Genomic DNA, 20,347 nt, shown 5'->3' on the forward strand with positions numbered 1-20,347 from the left:
ACTCACTGTTATTGACTTGTTCCTCTTCTTTCTCTCCCATCTCACTGTCTATAGATATTCTCAGTCATCCTAGGTCAGTGATGGCTAACCTTTTTGCCATCGCGTGCCAAAAGCGTGGGGAGCGGGGGGGAGTTGTGCGTGTGGGTGTCCACACCCATAATGCAATGCACCCCACCCCCTAGAAAGCCTCGAGCCTGGGGAGAGTGAAAAACGAGCCTTCCCCACCCCCGGAGGCCCTCTAGAGGCCAGAAATAGCCTGTTTCCCGACTTCCGGTGGACCCGGAAGGCCCGAAAATCAGCTTGCCGGTGCACACATGCGCACTGTAGCTGAACTAGGGCAATGCTTGCGTGCCCACCGATATGGCTCAGCGTGCCACCTGTGGCCCCCATGCCATAGGTTTACCATCACAGTCCTCGGTCATGGTCCATGTCCCGAAGATGCTTTTTCAAAAGGCAACCCGACTTTTCTTTGCTTTTTTCCTTGAAGAAGATGTTTCACTTCTCATTGAAGAAGCTTCTTTATTTTTTTTTAAATCACGTTTTATTGATTTTTTCTCTCTCTCCCCCTCCCCCCCATTCACCCGCATATTTTATGAACAAAGTATTGGCCATATCATATCTTATACAACTGATCGTATCCAAATATATTTTACATAGTTACAATTTCTGCCAAAATCATCTTTTCCCATATTTTTAAATCATACCTTAATATTTCTATGTTTATTTATATAAACAACATCTTCATTCGCCCTCAAATTCTAATTTCTCTATTTTTACTCCTATTTATTCTTTTTTACTTTTTAATAATTCATTCTTTATCCTAATACATTTACACACGTTCGGGGTTGCCTTTCTTCCATTTCATCTTTTTTATTGTACAGCAATCTTTCTTCTCATTCTCTTCCGTCGCCCTCCCTTCTTTTATTCTTCCTACTTTCTTCTTTCCCTCTCTCCCACTCTTTCCCTACTTCCCCTTCCTTTCTCCCCCTCCTCCTCTCTTTCTCCCTATCTAACCTTTTCTCCTACTCATATTTCCCCTCCCTCCCTTCCTCCCCTCTTCCCTTTCTTCCATTCCTCTCTCTCTTTGTCCCTTCCTTCCATCCCTCTATTCCTTCTTTCGTCTCTTTCTATTGCTGTATTCATTTTTAATTTACTATTTTCCACTATGGTGTCCAGGCAACCCCGACTTTTCCTCCATTTATTAAATATATTTCTCAGAATTCTCCTCCTCTTTTTAATTATTAACAATATATTTCATCTTATTCCATTTTTACCTTAAAGCCTTTGCTGAGTTGGCCTTCCAATCCTTAATCTATTTTACCTTTAACAACATCTTTCTTCTCTTTTATTTCTTACTTATATTTCATTTCATTCTTACTTACATCGTTTACTAACATTTCAATTTTGTTCAGTTTTACATTTCAGTTTTTCATCTTAATTTCAATTAATTCCTTTGAAGCTTCTTTAGAACGGAAGAAACGAAGTGCCTTCTTCAAGGAAAAAAACAAAATCCAGCTGTCTTTTGAAGAAGTACTTTTGGTTTCTCCCTGCCTCATTCCCGTTCCTAGATTTCCTAAGTTCTTTTGGCATCTTTGCTGAGCCAGGGTGAGGCCTTTATCTCAGAGGTATCTCTTCCTGACTTATGGCCCTAACCAGCAGGGCAATGTCCTAGAAAAGAGAAAGCACATCGGGTACAAAGAATTCCAAAGGAAAATGGGTGTGTCCCTACCGCTAGAAAATCATTTTTACCTAGAACCATCCTTCCTTTGCGGAGTTTAATGACCTGTGACTGCATACTTTAGCAAAACCAATGCACAGTCTTTGCAAGTGGCCTGAAAGATATGCACATCCAGGAAGCCTTGAGATTACAATCTTCCACCAACAATTGTGGTTTAGACAGCCAGGGAGGACTTGTAATCTTTAAGTTTGCTCAGATGCCTCTGATGTTTTCTTCTGGTGTTGAGGTTTGCCGTGTGAAACAGCGGAGCCCATTTCAAAGAAAACCTATCGTTGTTTCTTGCCTGAGATCACTGTACTCTTTCGGTGTGTTACTCATGCAAGAATGCATTGCACACTCTTGAGGCAGGAAGCAAATTTCCGTGAATCGAAAATATGCTGATCTGCTAGAACAGTATTTCTCAACCTTGGCATCTTCTAAAACACGTGGATCTCAAATGCCAGCATTCCCCATTTCATAAAGTTGGCAAGGTTGAGAAACACGGCTGAGCTATTATCTCCCAGGAACCATGTGGCGATAATATGACTTCTACTGGGGGATGCTGGGAGTTGTAGTTCAGTCATGTCTGGAAGAGCAACACTGGTCTACATAGTTAAAGGGTTATCTTCCAGGGGTGAAATGTTACTGGTTCGGACTGGTCCACCCGAACCGGTAGTAATAAAAGCTACCGTTTCGCCCGAACTGGTAGTAATAAAAGCTACCATTTCGCCTGAACTGGTAGTAAAAAAATGCTACTGGTTTGGGATGAACCGGTATTTCTTACAATCAGCTGTGCCGCGCGATTTAGATTAGCTAAATCCTGCTTTCTAGCGAATCTAAATTGCGCGGCACAGCTGTTTCCCTCCCCCTCGCTATTCTACTTACCTTCTTAAGTCAAACTTACAGCAAACTGGTAGCACACACCGGAGGATTTCACCACTGTTATCTTCCCACTGTTGAAATTCACCCATCTGTGTGAACAGAAGGAGCAAGAACATAGATTGTCTCCTGGAGATCATCTGTGATAAGGAAATGTCCTTGCAGCTCCGTGATCAAATGTGCATGTCCACGTGGATAAATTCCATTCCTTTGTCTTTCTGTCTACCTACCTACCTATCTCTCCCCTTTTTGGAAGAGCTTTATAGCTCCCGCTGCCTTAAGAAAGTTGAAGACATTCTTAAGGATCCATCACATCCTGGGCACTCTTTTTTTGAACTGTTACCATCTGGCAGACGGTACAGGATAATAAAAACAAGGACAAGGCTGAAAAACAGCTTCTATCTCAGGGCAGTAACTATATTGAATTCTACTGTATAGTGCAATATTAATGCAGTATCAGGGGTTTTCAATTCAAATATGAAGGATGTGTGTTTGTATTTTTTTTAAAAAAAATGATTTATATGCCGCCCTTCTCCGGAGACTCAGGGCGGCTTACAATGCGTTAAGCAATAGCCTTCATACTTTTGTATATTTATACAAAGTCAGCTTATTGCCCCCACAATCTGGGTCCTCATTTTACCTACCTTAGAAAGGATAGAACGCTGAGTCAACCTTGAGCCTGGTGAGATTTGAACTTACAGTAATTGCAGACAGCTTGATGTTAATAACAGTTAATAACAGTGCTTTAGTCTTCTGCTGTTATAATGTACACTGAAGATGGCATTTATTTTCGTTGTATGAGGTGCAATGACAATAAAGTAAACTTAACTTAACTTACGATAACTTAACCTATCGACCTATTATCGGTAATTAAATCAATCAGATTCTCCGCAGTAAATAAGACCATAAAAGAAAGGCCATTCCATTGAAAGATCAATGGTAAAATATTAAAGCACATCAATAGAACTTAGTAGATTGATATCAATCAAGTATGGGTGTCCCATTGCTCATCCTAAACCCTCCAAAATAGTTATGTTTTCAGTAATTTTCAGAAAGCAAAAGTTCCTGAGGAAATCCATAGCTTAAATGCAACACAGAAGCTATGAAAGTTCCGCACAGTCAAACTTATTTTGGGGGCACCAGTCTTAACCTTATTCTTTGTGGTTCCCAGCATTTCTTCACATCCTTTGGTGCCCGTGACCGATGCTTCATGCTCATCTTTCGCCTTTGGCAGAACGCACTTCTGGATAAGGTATGGACAGACAAGGGGAGAAGCCACCTATGATTTTTTTGGAGAGTGGTAGATCAGATTTGACCTATGGAGATTCTCAGTCATCCAGATCATGGTTGTCCCAGATGAAACCGGAATTTTTTCTATTTGGAATGACTACACCACAATATACTAAGGAGATAAAATACCTTATTATTCACATTTTAACAGCAGCACCCATACTGTACGCCCAAAATTGGAAATCCGAATTACTACCAACAGAAGCAAAAATAATTGCAAAAATAACCAAATGTGCAGAAGTGGATAGACTCACTAAAGAGCTTCAAGAGAAGGAAGATACCGATTATTATACAGTTTGGCAAAGATGGTACTCATGGCTGGAGGGAAAGATAGGGCCAGTAAAATAAAATGTTAGGAAAACTTGAATAGGAGTACAGAAAGTGGCACATGAGGAAAACAGTAGGATGATAGTTATGAATAGTTAGTACGAATTGCAGAAAACTATGCTTAGGAATGCACAATTATGTTAAGGTACAAACAAGCAGAAATGCAAACTTTTAAATAAAGAAACAACAGGTAAATTAGAAAACAACGACCGATATGATAGCTTCTTAGGATAGTTTTTTCTTTTTTCTTTGTGTATGTATTATATTGATGTATATGTACGTGTTTTTACATGTATTTACATTGTACGTTTGTTTGTGTTCAAAAAAAAAATTTTTTTTAAAAAAAGAAAGGTTGTAAAATGGGGCAAAATTCACTTAACAAGTGTTTGACTTAGCAACAGTTGGGCTCAATTGCGGTCGTAAGTGGAGGACTCCCTGTACTTTCCCATCTTCCTGGATTTAATGCATGCTTCTTTTCTGTACTTTCTGTTGCCTTAATAGCTTCTCGGTCCCTCCTCCAAATTCATCTCCGTGACTCCCTATACTTAAATACGTTGCACAAATGCAGCCGTTACAGTCTGAAAACCATATTTTGTGCTATTGTGCAATATATGAACCCAGTCAATTGCACCTTGCTCAGCAACCCACGATGGAAACAAATGTTGACTTACTGTGATAAGCTCCTCAGTAGCTGTGCTATCTATCCGCTTCTTAGTTTCCTCTCTTAATGCCGTGTTCTTCTATTGCCATTAGACATTGCCCCCGCGAGAACTTTGGCACATTGTCCATCAATGCTACGGTTCTGAACTTGGCTTGACCAGTGAAGATGATGATTACGTTTCTCCCATTGATGACCTTAATGGCTTGGGGTGAGTATCTACCTGTCCTGTGGATAAGACAGTTTTCACCCGGGTCAGGGAATGGAACCTGTACAGTAGTGGCCAAAATTGTGGAAACCTTTTGAGGAAAGTGTATTTTCTAAAACGAGCTAATGACACCACTTTTTTTTAAATAGTACCATAAAATGATATATCAATGGAAAGATAATTTAATCAAGAATGTAATGCAATAACTTTTATGAAGAATTTGCTGTTAGAATAGCAGTTACAGTATAAAGGAGAAAAGTGAAACACATAGAAAAAAACGAGATATGCAAAAATTATCACCATAGAAAAAAATGAGATATACAAAAATGATCACCATGTCAGTTAATACTTAGTTGGGTAACCTTTAGCATGAATTACAGCCTTACAACGTCTTCCCATGGAGTGAACCAAATCTTTGAGTTCTGCAGCTGTTATAATGTGAAACCAATATTGAATGATTGCTTCTATTAACTGGGTTTTATTGCTGGGTCACTTCTGTTAGTCACTTCTGACTAACAAGTTTCTTTAGTCGGCTCCATAGATTTTCAATTGGGTGAAGGTCTGGGCTATTCCCAGGGCATTCTAGCAGTGGAATATGATTATCTTGAAACTCTAAAAAAAAAAAAAAAGTGATGTTATTAGCCATCCAACCTCAAAAATACACTTTTTCCAAAAGGTTTTCCACAATTTTGGCCACTACTGTAGCCATACCTCTTCTCTACCTCTTCGCCATTTGCAGGAGATGGCGTGCAGCCTTTCTCAAGGTTGATCCTTCCATAAATGAGCCTTGCTGGTCCAAAAGATTCCTTTTAAATCTCCCTGTCTTTTATCTCTCTCACAACAGAAGCCAGAAAGAAATTGGAGATGATATTGACCTGACAGAGCTGACATCCCGCTGCAACACTGAGCTCAAGCTGGACACCAGTCCCTTGCTGGACAAAAGGGACACCAGTCATAGCATCAACTCACTGGCCAGTAGCAGTGATGGGACCACATCGGTGAGGACAGGGGATTCAGAAGACAGCTGGAATGTTATGAAGGTCCATTCCTAGATTTTGCCTCCCATAAGAACTATTTGCCCTAAGATGATTGCAAACCTTTCCGTTCTCCTCTTGAATATTACCTGCTCTGCATAATTTCCTCTCCCCTCCCCAGAAATCTCGTTTGTTTTGCATATTTTAATGCACTTATTTTACCACCTATTTGTAGGTGGAAGGCGAGAGAGAGAGAGAAAAATCACCCCACCAAATTTCAACAGTGTAATCTTGGAGATTCTTCAGAAGGTTGCATGATGTTTATGGGTTATCTATCTCCAAAACCTTATCCTCTTGGGGTTAAATGAAAGGATCTAAAAGACAATATTCATGGGAAAGCTTTATGGAGCAGAACTGGATCACTGAAGAAAGAATCAAATAAACTGAAATAAGTTCAGAGATGAGGAGTGAGGAAATCCAAAACGTAGAAACAAAGTCGTTTTGAGGAAGAAGAAACTGTTTAAGGTTGTTTATTTGAGGGATTGTTGGTGCTCTCTGAGCTTGGTTGTTTTCTTGCAGATCTTTCATTACCCAAAGTATTATGTCAGTGTGTAACATCATCAGTGCTAGGTTGTTCGGTTGTTTGGGAATGTTTAAGCTTGAGAACGGAAGACTGAGAATAGGACAGCACTCTGTCAGAGTTAGTTGCAGCACACACAATCAGACTATTAAGCAGGATTCAAAATGTCTTTATATACATAACAACGCATAAGGCATACAATACCCTTGTAGGTTTTTCCACGTTGTAGGGAAGAGAAATAGCAAGTACAAACACAGCACAAAATGGAGAAGACAAAATGGAGGAGTCAAAATGGAGGAGTCAAAATGGAGGTGGGAGAAGCTAGTGTCCTCAAACTTATATACAGAACAGTTAAGCCACACCCAGGCTCCAAACTCTCTCTTACGTTCCCATACAACAAATACTACCACGTTTCCCTGAAAATAAGACCCTCTCTTATATTTTTTTGAACCCTGAAATAAATAGAAATAGAATAACAAGAGTTGGAAGGGACCTTGGAGGTCTTCTAGTCCAACCCCCTGCCCAGGCAGGAAACCCTACACCACTTCAGACAAATGGTTATCCAACATCTTCTTAAAAATTTCCAGTGTTGGAGCATTCACAACTTCTGGAGGCAAGTCGTTCCACTGATTAATTGTTCTAACTGTCAGGAAATTTCTCCTTAGTTCTAAGTTGCTTCTCTCCTTGATTAGTTTCCACCCATTGCTTCTTGTTCTACCCTCAGGGGCTTTGGAGAATAGCTTGACTCCCTCTTCTTTGTGGCAATCCCTGAGATATTGGAACACTGCTATCATGTCTCCCCTAGTCTTTCTTCTCATTAAACTAGACATAAGCACTTGGCCTTATTGCCATGCGCTCAAAAGCCTGATTGGGCTTATTATCCGGGGATGTCTTATTTTGGGGGAAAGAGGGTATGTTTCAGTTACCAAATAGCTCTTGTTGGCTGACCTGTTGCTATGCCCTATTCCAGTTGATGAATATACTCTGACACACTCTTTAAATATCTGAAAGTCTGCCACACAGATGATGGAGACTTACTCTACCATAGTTCCCAAGGACAGGACATGAAATATTAAGGTTCTGAGTTATAGCAAGCCAGATTCCAACTGAACGTTAAAAAAAATATAGAACCAGTTAAACTGGAAATAGGCTTCCTTATGTTGGATGTAATTCAAAAGACAGCTAGATTTATCAGAGATGCTGTAACATGGATTCCTGCTGTGGTGCCAATGTCCAACAGCCACTTGCAACTAGAAGAACCAATGGAGCATCTTAAACAGAACCCAAATTAACCTCCACCTAGCTTGTGAAGGGTTTTAACTGAATCTTTGAAATACAGGAAGGTAGTGTAGATTCTAACTATTGGTCAATATTCCCCAGAGATATGATGTAACTGTTCTGACCTAAGCTTCCCCAGCAGCACGAAGCCGAGTCCTCGTCCCGATAAACCCCTTTTATTTAATTTACAGTGAATTCCTCTCCAGCAAAGTCTTTCCTCTCCCCTAGTCTTTTAAGATAGTTCACAATTACCGACCTTTATCAGGCTTGGAGAGTGGCCAGGCCAATGTCTTTTCAGACGCCACACTGTAACCGACAATACTTGGCAAGAATGCAGGAACAGATCTTTACCCAAATGAACTATTTATCTCCTGCAAACTCTCCTCCCCTTTGCTCCTCTTTATTCCCTATGGGAGGGGCCATTCACCGTCCATCTGTGGCTTTACTCCTGAGTCGACCCTTGTTCCTTAGCTGTTCCCTTCTCCTGGCAGCTCTGAGCATGCGCACACTGGGAACAGGATCCAGCTGTTCTTCTGCCTCACGGATGTCTGACTCCAAAGGCAGCTGACAACTGTCAGACGGCCCTGGCCCCATCTCTGCCTCCAACGCAGAACCCACATCAGAGCCTTCCCTAGAATCCAGGACTGGCCCATGTTCGTCCCCAACCTCCTCACTGTCTGAATCTGCTGCCAGATCTGCTGGCGGGCCACAACAGTATTTCTAAAGAAAAGTCTTTTCTAGTTCCACTTAGAAATGCTAGGAATTAATTCTGGAACATTTAGTGTGCAAAGCACATGCAGTAACAGTCTAGCTAAGAGTCTCTATTCTTGGGTGCAGTGAAATGAATCCCTTTGAACTATTAAAAGACCCAGATGAAAATACTACAATTGTTCCTATGCGCCATACTATTTTTTATACCTCTGCTTCATAAGTTTATATGCTTCACACACCCATCAATAACTTGAATGTTGCAAAGAACAGCATAAAACTATTTTAAAATAAAGGTTTTAGCTTGTCCATGTTATACAGACATCAAACTCTCAACTTTAAGTAAAGACAACACAGAGCCCATGAAGGAAAATGGGAAGCTCTCCCATTAATTAAAATAATTTTTGAGTGGAAATTAATTATGTTTGATTTCATGCCTCCGAATAAAAGCCTTTTTCTCCGGCTGCCCAAACAGGTGAAAATTTTCAGTTTAGTTTTGACTATCAAGAGTATTTTTAGATACCTGGTCTAATAATACTTCCTTTTTTAAGCAGCTAAAGAAAAGAATACAAAAACCCAACACATTCTGTGATTGTTTTTCACAGTTTTGGGAAATGTCCAAGGATATTTCAGAATCCTTAAAAATGAAGCCGATCTATTGAAACACATCTAGCTAAAATGGTTTTGTGATTCTAACTCTACTGCAACTTACAAAGGAGAGAGATTTTAGCTCTGAAAATTATTTATAGCCCAATACATGTTTATGTAGAAATGAGTCCCATTGAATATTGTAAAAGGACTTTTTCGGTGTCACTGTCACTTCAAACAGTCACTAAACAAAAATGTTGTAAGTCAAGGACTACCTGTTTTACCTTCTGCTGCATGCTTGGTGACAAGAATGTATCAAATAGCAATAGCACTTAGACTTACATAGTGCTTCACAGGGCTTTAGAGCCCTCTCTAAGCAGTTTACAGAGACAGCATCTTGCCCCCAACAATCTGGGTCCTCATTTTTACTTTCCGACCTTGGAAGGATAGAAAGCTGAGTCAACCTTGAGCCAGTCAGGATTGAACTGCTGGCAGTGGGCAGAACTAGCCTGCAATGCTGTGTTCTAACCACTGCGCCACCATGGCTTAAAATAGCAAATATTTTGGCTGATATCTCATTCGCTGTCCAGATGCTGAACGTCAAATTGTGACCAAATGTGCAATTTCAAATGGAGCCGACCTCCAAAGCTTACCTGGGTTGAATCTAATGCCGACTTGTTTCCCTTGTAGCTGGCAGAAGATCCGGAGGACAACACTGACAGCCAAATGGATGCTTCATCCAGCCACACAGTGACCTCAGCCACAGACCCCCCTCTGGAAGATTTGGTGCAAGGGTCTGCTGTGTCCCCCCTGGAGGGGGACCTGCCTCCCAGTGAAGAACTCCCCACCGACATGAGCAATTCCTCCTCTTCCACACAAGATGAAGGTGAGGGCAACCGCCATCCTGCCTGGATTCTCCCAGATTTTAGATTAGGAGATCTAATCCGACCATCTCTCGTTCTTCCTTCCTTCTCCAGCTGAGGTGGAAGCCTTCTTCACGGACTTGCCAGGGCGGCTCCTGATCAATGCCGTGTATCATGTTGGAGCCGAGAGGCTGCAGCAAATGCTCTTCAGCGACTCCCAGTTCATACACAGCTTTTTGGACCAACGCAAATTCACAGGTAAGTGAGAAACCGGTTCAAATCACATCCTCGGTGGATATTTGGGAGCAAAGTTCAGGCAAAGAGTTTACATTGGAAAAACAAAGGAGGCTGCTGTTTTCTGTCTTATTTGCTTAGACTTCCATAAACTGGTTTCCAGTTGATGTATTGGATAAATATTTGGGAGGCCATTGCATAAACAGCCAAGTACAAACTTCCCTGATTGCTAGAGGCACGACCTTCCTCCTTCCCAGATCATAGTAAAAAGCCTAATCCATAGTCTGTTGGAAAGAAAGTCGTAGAGATCCCTATGAATGAGAATGTTATTAAGGAAATATTAGAATGTGCAGAAATGAATAGATCAACACTTGCAATTAAAGAAAAGGAAGAATCTGATTATTGTAGGAAATGGGAGTTATTTTATCAATGGTTAGAGAATAAATATGAAAATTAGAAAAGCAGAGAAGTGAAATATGGAAAATGTTTTAACGAAGTTAAATAAGCTAAGAAGAGCATTGTTATAATAGTAGGTATGTTAGGTATTAGTACTGTTGAGAGATATAACTTTTATTTGCGGTCACAGACCAAAATACAAATAGAATTGCAAAAGAACTCGGGGAAAGTAACATCATAAACAGTTGGCTACCAGAAGCCTTGGCTGAGAGGAATTACAGCATTCTCCTCTAGTATTAGTACTGTTAAGAATAGACAAAATATTAAATATGGCTGTAAATTTTAATTGTTATTGCACAAAATATTTGTACCCAGATGACACGCTGTTTAATGAAAGATGAAATGTTTGTATTAAAATAAAATAAAAAATTATTATAAAAAAAAAGGAAAGAAAATCTAAAAGTCTTCAACTGAACATCCCAAAGGTGCTTTTTTCAAAAGGAAACTGGGCTTTCTTTTGTTTTGCTTCAAGACGTTTCTCTTCTCATCCAAAAAGCTTCCTCAGTTCTGAACTGAATTGAAGAAGCTTCTTGGATGAGAAGCGAAACGCCTTCAAGGAAAAACAAAGAAAGTCCAGTTTCCCTTTTGAAAGAAAAAAAACAACAACACCTTTGGGATAACCATGACCTGGATGACTGAGAATCTCCATAGAGGTTCTTCACCTGAATGTCCGTGGAGAAAAATTGGTTTCAAAGAGGAAAATAGTTCAGCCGCTGGAATTCTTATATGCCCACCCAACTCAATCAAGTCTTATGGAACAGATCTGGGAATTGATTTGATTTGATTTGACTTAATTTGATTTATATGCCACCCTTCTCCGAAGACTCAGGGCGGCTTACAATGTGCTCAGCAATAGCCTTCAACCTTTTGTATATTTATACAAAGTCAGCTTATTGCCCCCACAACTGGGTCCTGTTCCTGTGCTGGAAACTATTGTTTTCAGTTTTAAGCAGCTGTCAACCAATCTTGGAACTCTTTGTGGCATGGTTACTGTCTGTTGCTTCCCTCACATCTGGTAGACGCCATCTTGGGAGCTATTGCCCTTCCCAGTTTTAAGTCGAATGAGGGCTCCTTGGTGCTCTCTGAGCTTGCTTGTTTTCTTGAAGATGTTTCATTACCCAACTAGGTAATATCATCACTGCTGGTTATCACCACCAGCACTGATGATGCTACCTAGTTAGACTAATGAACGGTCTGCAAGAAAACAAGCAAGCTCAATGGGCACCAAGGACCCCTCATGTCAACCCTGAGCTACAAATATTCTACTTCATTAGCAACTTTTTAAATGTCTGGATTCATATACCTATATCCGTATCCTTATCCATCATATCTAACTCCCCTGAAGCCTACAGCAAGTGTGACTGATGATGTTATAATATAATATTTCCAGATGGGGCACAGACAAACATTTTGGTCCTTTGGACTATTTTGGGTGGGTTAAGATGCAAACAGGGCACCCATTTTCCCTCACAGCCTTCCCTCACAGCAAGCCAAATCCCCAGGCCTAAATCCAGTGGTGAAATTCAAATTTTTTTTACTACCGGTTCTGTGGGCGTGGCTTGAGCGTGGGGTGGCTTGGTGGGTGTGGCTGGGGAGGGATATTGCAAAATCTCCATTCCCACCCCACTCTGGGGCCAGCCAGAGGTGGTATTTGCCGGTTCTCCGAACTACTCAAAATTTCCGCTATCGGTTCTCCAGAACCTGTCAGAACCTGCTGGATTTCACCCCTGCCTAAATCCCACCCACCCCCAATCCTAGAGGGCTCCAACAATTGTACAAGGGGTGCTGGGGAATCCCTCACGAGCCATAGATCGCCCGGTTGAATTCATCCATTCAGTCCTATGATCCTTTTCCTTTTCAGTCCAAAGTTAATGGTTGTGAGAATGGATCGTAGTTCCCTGGCAGAGCCAAAGATCTCAGGTTGAGTTAAACTGGCGGTATCCTAGGCATGCAGGTAGCAACCCTTTGAAACCTTGAGTCCTGCCTGTTTTTTAAATGTGCCTTTTATTGTTTTTTTTTTTGGTGCCGGAAGCCTTGTGACCTTCAGAGATAATGGGTGTCCCATTAAATCCAAATTTGTGCCTGCTTTTGTCATTTGCATAATTACACGCTTGGTGTAAATTGTGTGGGTTGCAATAAAACCTTGACTCAACGAACTAACGTCCATTAAAGAGAGTGTGGTCTCTGAACGGAACATGTGTTTGCTGAATCCAGAGTTCACTAAACGATAATCTGTGTTTGATCAACTAAGACTTTATTGTGATCATTTTTTAAAATAAATGTTTTGAATTTAAATTTAAAAATAAATTATTATTTAAAATAAAAAAAATATTTTAATTATCCCTTGTTTTTCCTATCTTGTCCCCAACTTTTCTTTCTCCCGCTTCCTAGATGTTGCACTGAGTTCATGGAGCGGAGACAGCAAGTGTCATCAAAGCCGAGTCATCACCTACACCATTCCCATCAGTAACCCTTTGGGCCCCAAGGCTGCACCTGTGGTGGAGACACAGGTAGGGGCATTGGGTTCCTAAAAATACAGGTAGTCCTCAAGTCACAAATACAACGGAGCCTAAAATTTCTGTTGTTAAGTGAGACGTTTGTTAAGCGAGCTTTGCCCCCAATAAGGGATAGAGCCTTGGTAGTACAGTGGTTTAATGCACCCTGTAATTAACACAGCTGCCTGCAATTTCTGCAGGTTCGAATCTTACCAGGCTCAAGGTTGACTCAGCCTTCCATCCTTTCTAAGGTAGGTTAAATGAGGACCCAGTTTGTGGGGGCAATAAGCTGACTTTGTATAAATATACAAAAGTATGAAGGCTATTGCTTAACGCCTTGTAAGCCGCCCTGAGTCTCCGGAGAAGGGCGGCATATAAATCAAATTAAAAAAAAAAAAAAAGGGATAAGTTAATAACCCGGTTGTTAAGTGGATCTGGCTTCCCCATTGACTTTGCTTCTCGCCAAAGGGGGATCATGTGACCTTGGGATGCAGCCACGGTCATAAATATGAACCAGGGGTGAAATGTAAAATTTGTTACTACCGGTTCTATGGGTGTGGCTTGGGGGGGGTAATGTGACTGGGTGGGTGTGGCCAACTTTTTTTTTTTTTTACTCTTCAAAGCATTTTTTCTAATGCTTTGAAAAGCCTCTCTGCCGATCAGGCAACTCAGCTGGGATCGTCAGAGACTTTTCAAAGCATTTGTTTTACCACCTCTTCGGCCAAGAGGTTGCAGAAAAAAATGCTTTGAAAAGCCTCTGACGATCCCAGCTGAGCCGCGCGATCATCAGAGGCTTTTTTTTTTTACTTTTAAAAACATTTTTTCGTCGGAAGAGGTTGTAGAAAAAATGCTTTTAAAAGTAAAAAAAAAAAAAAAGCCTCTGATGATCGTGCGGCTCAGCTGGGCATGTGGGGGTGGGGCGCAGGGATTTTTGCTACTGGTTCTCCGAACCACTTGCCGCCATCGCTACCGGATCGGACGATCCGGTCTGAACCGGGAGCATTTCACCCCTGATATGACCCCGTTGCCAAATAAATAATAAATAAATAAATAATTTTATTTCTATACCGCCCTTCTCCCGAAGGACTCAGGGCGGTGTACAGCCAATTTAAAAACACAACACACAACAATAATTAAAAATTAAAATAATTACATAGATTTGGCCGATTTAAAACCCCAAACATTTAAAATACCCCAATTAAAATTATTAAGTTGATAGCCCGGCCTGGCGGAACAACAGGGTCTTCAGTGCGCAACGAAACACTCGGAGGTCGGAGATCTTGCGTATTTCCGGGGGCAGTTCATTCCACAGGGCAGGGGCTCCCACAGAGAAGGCCCTCCCCCTGGGTGTCGCCAGCCGACATAACTTGGCTGATGGCACCCTGAGGAGACCCTCTCTGTGGGAGCGGACTGGTCGGTGGGAGGCTATTGGTGGCAGAAGACGGTCTCGAAGGTACCCGGGTCCTATGCCATGGAGCGCTTTAAAGGTGGTAACCAACACCTTGAATCGCACCCGGAAGACCACTGGGAGCCAGTGCAGCTCGCGCAGGAGGGGTGTCACGCGGGCACAACGAGTTGCGCCCATAACCACCTGCGCGGCCGCATTCTGGACCAGTTGGAGCCTCCGAGTGCTCTTCAAGGGGAGCCCCATGTAGACAGCATTACAATAGTCCAGCCGGGAGGTGACAAGGGCATGAGTGACCGTGCGCAAGGCGTCCCGGTCCAGAAAGGGCTGCAACTGGCGGATCAGGCGAACCTGATAAAAGGCCCCCCTGGCCACGGCCGTCATATGCTCTTCTAAAGACAGCCGTGCGTCCAGGAGGACACCCAGATTGCGAGCCCTCTCTGTGGGGGGCAAAGATTCACCCCCAATAGTCAGCGATGGCACCTGCTGACTATATCGGGACGCCGGCAGCCACAGCCACTCGGTCTTGGACGGGTTGAGTCTGAGCCTGTTCCTCCCCATCCAGCGGCTGAATGTTGATCACATGACCATGGGGATGCTGCAGAGGTCGGTAATTGTGAAAAACGGTCCTAAATCACATTTTTCAGTGTCGTCGTAACTTTGAACGGTCACTAAACGAACTGTTGTAACTGGAGGACTACCTGTATTAAGACGGGTGAACAAAGCAAGGTCATGGTGTTTTGATCTGCTGGCTGTCCCAGTACAGATAGCCCTCACCTTCCAACAGTTTGTTTAATGACCGTTTGAAGTTACAACGGCACTGAAAAATGTGACTTGGGACCGTTTTTCACAATTACGACCTTTGCAGCATCCCTGTGATCACATGATGAGAATTCAGACAGTTGGCAACTGACTCACATTTATGACGGGTTGCAGTGTCCCGGGGTCACGTGATCCCCTTTTGCGACCTCCTGACAAGCAAAGTCAATGGGGAAACCAGATTCACTTGACAAGCAGGTTACTAACTTAACGACTCTGGCGATTCATTTAACAACTGGGCCAAAACTCAACAAATGTTTCACTTAACAACAGAATTGTGGGGCTCCATTGTGGTCGTAAATCGAGTGGTGCGGTGGCCTGGAGGTGATGCTCTCGCCTCACAATCAGGAGGCTGTGCGTTCGATCCTAGGTAGAGGTAGATATTTCTCTCTCTGGGCACAGTGAGAATATATCTGCTGAAACAAAACTCCACATTGGCAACAGGAAGGGCATCCGGCCATTAAAACACTCAGCTCCATTCAGTTGCCCAGACTCCACCCTGAAACGGATTATGGGGTCGTTAAAAGAGGATGACGATTGTGGTCTTAAGTCGAGGACTTACCTTTAACTTAACTTTTAAGCCAGTGTTTCCTTGAGACGGATGGGCATGGGTAAAGCATAGCATTTTCTAAGAATGGGTGCCAAAAACTGAATGTCTGCTTATCATGCCTTTCTCTTCCTCTTTGACTGCTGGATGCTAGACTCTTTTCCGTGCCAGTTCCAAGAATGGAGGCTGTGTGGTGGACTCAGAAGTGGTCACTCAGGGCATCCCTTACCAGGATTACTTCTACACTGTGCATCGGTACTGCATCACCAACGTAGCCAAAAGCAAAGCCAGGCTCAGGTATTCATTCTTGGATCACTCCCTTCTCGGCCGCACCTGTACGGTTGGCAAACAGGGCTATTTTCCCCATATTTTTCAAGGAATTCGGTTAGGAGAGTCTAAAACATCGTGGAAATTGCTGGGGAAGAAACGGGGGGTGGGAGTGGGAGGTGGTTGCCCGTGGCAGCCATAATAAGCTTCAAGTTCATCAAAATGTTCACATGGATCATGTTATAGAGTGAAAAAAAGGGACGCGGTGGCTCAGTGGCTAAGACGCTGAGCTTGTCGATTGAAAGGTCGGCAGTTCAGCGGTTCGAATCCCTAGTGCCACGTAATGGGGTGAGCTCCCGTTCCTTGTCCCAGCTTCTGCCAACCTAGCAGTTCGAAAGCACGTCAAAAATGCATGTAGAAAAATAGGGACCAACTTTGGTGGGAAAGTAACAGCATTCCGTGCACCTTTGGCATTTAGTCATGCCGGCCACATGACCATGGAGATGTCTAAATGCTACTCCTATTGCTATTCTCCAAAGCACCTGAAGGCAGGACAAGAAGCAATGGATGGAAACTAATCAAAGAGAGAAACAGCCTAGAACTAAGGAGAAATTTCCTGACAGTGAGAACGATAAACTAATGGAGCGACTTGCCTCCAGAAGTTGCGGGTGCCCCAACAGTAGAGGATTTTAAGAAGAGATTGGGCAACCATTTATCTGATATGGTGTAAGGTTCCCTATTTGATCAGGGCATTGGACTAGAAGACCTTCAAGGTCCCTTCCAACTCTGTTATTCAATCAGAATGGGGAAGAAGCAACACAAAACATATTAAGCCAGCCAGTTCACAGTTTGCAGCTCAGAGTTCATCTTGAGATAGAGACGGTGTTCTAAATGCACGACTGTAGGCATCTTCGGGTCATCTTACATGTTAGCATTCAGCAACAAAGGATGACTGATATCCCCACCTTCCCGGTTCTGAAAACACACAGGTTACTGAGCCTCTGATCTCCTTGGAGAACACTTGATCTTGTAACTGCAGAGGAAATGGAAGAAGATGAGAGAGAGATAGGAAAGATTAAATAACGCCAGAGATCCTTTGGGTTGCAAGCCGAACGAAGTAGCCCATTCTTTGCCCAAATGGGTTCCTCTTCAGGTTTCCCAGCATTCCACGAGGGAAACAGAAAGCTTCTTTGGCCCACCTGTAACAGTCATTCTCAGTGGTGGATTCAGCCGGTTTGGCCGACCTGTAACAGTCGTTCTCAGTGGTGGATTCAGCCGGTTTGGCCAACCTGTAACAGTCGTTCTCAGTGGTGGATTCAGCCGGTTTGGCCCACCTGTAACAATTGTTCTCAGTGGTAGATTCAGCCGGTTTGGCCGACCTGTAACAGTCGTTCTCAGTAGTGTATTCAGCCGGTTTGGACCAGTTCGGGCGAACCAATAGTGACAACATGAGAGAGTGTCTGCCCACCTGCCCTGGCGCTATGACGTCCTATTTAGCCACATTTTCTAAACTGTGTGCATGCGTGCAGGCCGTGAGCAAAGCGCGTGCACGGAAGCCGCAAGCACGCTCACATTTTCGGTGTGCAGCGAACCGGCGGTAAAATGATGTGAAACCCATCTCTGGTCGTTCTCCATTACAGAGTCTCTTCTGAAATCCGATATCGGAAGCAGCCATGGTCCCTTGTGAAGACTTTTATTGAAAAAAACGCCTGGAGTGGTGTTGAAGAATACTTCCAGCACTTGGGTGAGTGAATCAAGGGGACAAGCTAGATTGCAGAACCTGTGCTTTGGAACAACTACAACACAGTCTGGGTTGGGTTCCCTCCTATCTTCCCATTCATAAAGTTCATCGACTTCTCCCAGGAGAGGTTATTAGAGAATAGGTAGTTCTGAAGTAAGGGACGCGGTGGCTCAGTGGCTAAGACGCTGAGCTTGTCGATCAGAAAGGTCGGTGGTTCGAATCCCTTGTGCCGCGTAACGGGGTGAGCTCCCGTTACTTATCTCAGCTTCTGCCAACCTAGCAGTTCGAAAGCACGTAAAAAATGCAAGTAGAAAAAATAGGGAGCAGCTTTGGTGGGAAGGTAACAGCGTTCCCTGTGCCTTTGGTGTTGAGTCATGCCGGCCACATGACCACAGAGACGTCTTTGGACAGCGCTGGCTCTTTGGCTTTGAAACGGAGATGAGCACCACCCGCTAGAGTTGGGAACGACTTTACTAGTTCTGTAGTGGTCTGAGATATCCACCTGTAGTAGCCATGTGCAGAATGAGACAAAAGTGTAGATCAGGGGTGTCAAACTCAATTTCATTGAGGGCCGCATCAGGGTTATGTTTGACCTCGGAGGAGGGGCTGAGGTGGGCGTGGCCAGCTCAACGTCACTCGTGTCGGGGGCGCCTGTGGTGGCTCAAATGCTCTGCCAGTGAAAATGGGCTCCTGAGCTCCGTTTTCAGCTGCGACAGCTTCCTGCAACCCTCTCCTAGAGAAAACGGAGCTGGGGAGGGCTGCCATTGGCCCTTCTGAGCTCCGTTTACACTGGCAGAGGCACTGCAGGCTGGTCCTTTGTTGTTTCCAGGGTAGCCCTGTGGGCCAGATCTAAGCATCCCGCGGGCCAGATTTGGCCCCCGGGCCTTGAGTTTGACACACCTGGTGTAGATGTTTTGGAAAGGGAGAGAGGCTGATGTATCGAGATCATCATTTTAGGTACAAATGCAGCCCTGCAACTCCTTCATCTCTGTGGTCTTAAATGCTGTTTCAGAACTGGCGCTGGTGCAAGCAGAAAAGGCTCTGTTAGAGGAAAGCTGCCATGGCAAAGAACCCCGGGGTCTCTTGTCTGGATTGCGTCGCAGGAAACGGACCTTGAGCTGGAGGGCTCCTCACGTCGAAGCCCCAATGCCCACGCTACCCGATAGCGAAGGGGCATCGCGTACTGTTCGCCCTTCAGGTATGCCTCCTTGCTGGGAATGGTTTACCTCCTTCCCCTTCCCGGATGTATAAGGAATCGAGCCATGGTGGCGCGGTGGTTGGAGTGCAGTACTGCGGGCTATTTCTGCTGCCTGCCGGCTGCCTGCAATTTGGCAGTTCGAATCTCACCAGGCTCAAGGTTGACTCAGCCTTCCATCCTTCCGAGGTGGGTAAAATGAGGACCCAGATTGTTGGGGGGCAATATGCTGACTCTGTAAACTGCTTAGAGCAGGGGTCTCCAACCTTGGCAACTTTAAGCCTGGCGGACTTCAACTCCCAGAATTCCCCAGCCAGCAAAGCTGGCTGGGGAATTCTGGGAGTTGAAGTCCGCCAGGCTTAAAGTTGCCAAGGTTGGAGACCCCTGGCTTAGAGAGGGCTGTAAAAGCACCGTAAAGCGGCATGTAAATTTAAGTTCTATTGCTATTGCTAATCTATGATTCTCCACACATTACTGAACTACTCCTTGTGTAGTTCAATAATGCCTGGAGCACCTCAAGTTCCTTTTGTTCTCTGTCCTTTGATCTGTTGGTTTTCTGTCCTTTAGGCAGCCTGACCTCCCGTCTTTCGGAACAACTGTTGGAACCAGGACAGGGACAAACCGTCTCTACCGTCATCCTCGTCATCAGTCTGGTGTAAGGAAGCTGCTTTTTGGGGGATATAGGTTGGGCTGTATTTGGAGATTGTCCCCCATTCTGATTTTGAGTTCAGTTCCCAAATGGGATTTTAGTAGAGCCTGGAATTCCTCTTAATGGGTAGGGTGGCTTCGAAGTTAGCAAGGCTGCTTGAAAGAAAATAAAGTCAGACGCGTGACCATCAAAACGAGGCTTTTCTTTCGGCTCCCCAAACTGAAACGACCTTGTTGTCCCTTTGCTTGGTGGGATGCAGTAAAAGGAGCCTTGATAGTACAGTGGTTTAGTGCACCCTGTTATTAACACAGCTGCCTGCAATTACTGCTGGTTCGAATCTCTCCAAGGCTCAAGGTTGACTCAGCCTTCCATCCTTTCTAAGGTAGGTGAAATGAGGACCCAGTTTGTGGGGGCAATAAGCTGACTTTGTATAAATATACAAAAAGGATGAAGGCTATTGCTTAACGCA

General features: G+C 43.7%; 1 protein-coding gene across 1 annotated transcript in view; it reads left to right on the forward strand.

Moving 5' to 3' along the window:
• The window catches only part of GRAMD1A (GRAM domain containing 1A), a 63,405-nt gene that overhangs the window by 31,246 nt on the left and 11,812 nt on the right, over positions 1-20,347 (forward strand). The window contains 10 exon segments of the mRNA XM_087876387.1: positions 3,768-3,848; positions 4,967-5,082; positions 5,924-6,077; positions 9,898-10,148; positions 10,150-10,328; positions 13,152-13,270; positions 16,181-16,323; positions 17,934-18,037; positions 19,047-19,232; positions 19,797-19,884. Coding sequence (XP_087732513.1) covers positions 3,768-3,848; positions 4,967-5,082; positions 5,924-6,077; positions 9,898-10,148; positions 10,150-10,328; positions 13,152-13,270; positions 16,181-16,323; positions 17,934-18,037; positions 19,047-19,232; positions 19,797-19,884 — 1,421 coding nt within the window.

This window comes from Pantherophis guttatus, chromosome 10 (assembly GCF_059756535.1).
Source record: "Pantherophis guttatus breed Tessera chromosome 10, ASM5975653v1, whole genome shotgun sequence".
Taxonomy (NCBI): Eukaryota; Metazoa; Chordata; class Lepidosauria; order Squamata; family Colubridae; genus Pantherophis; species Pantherophis guttatus.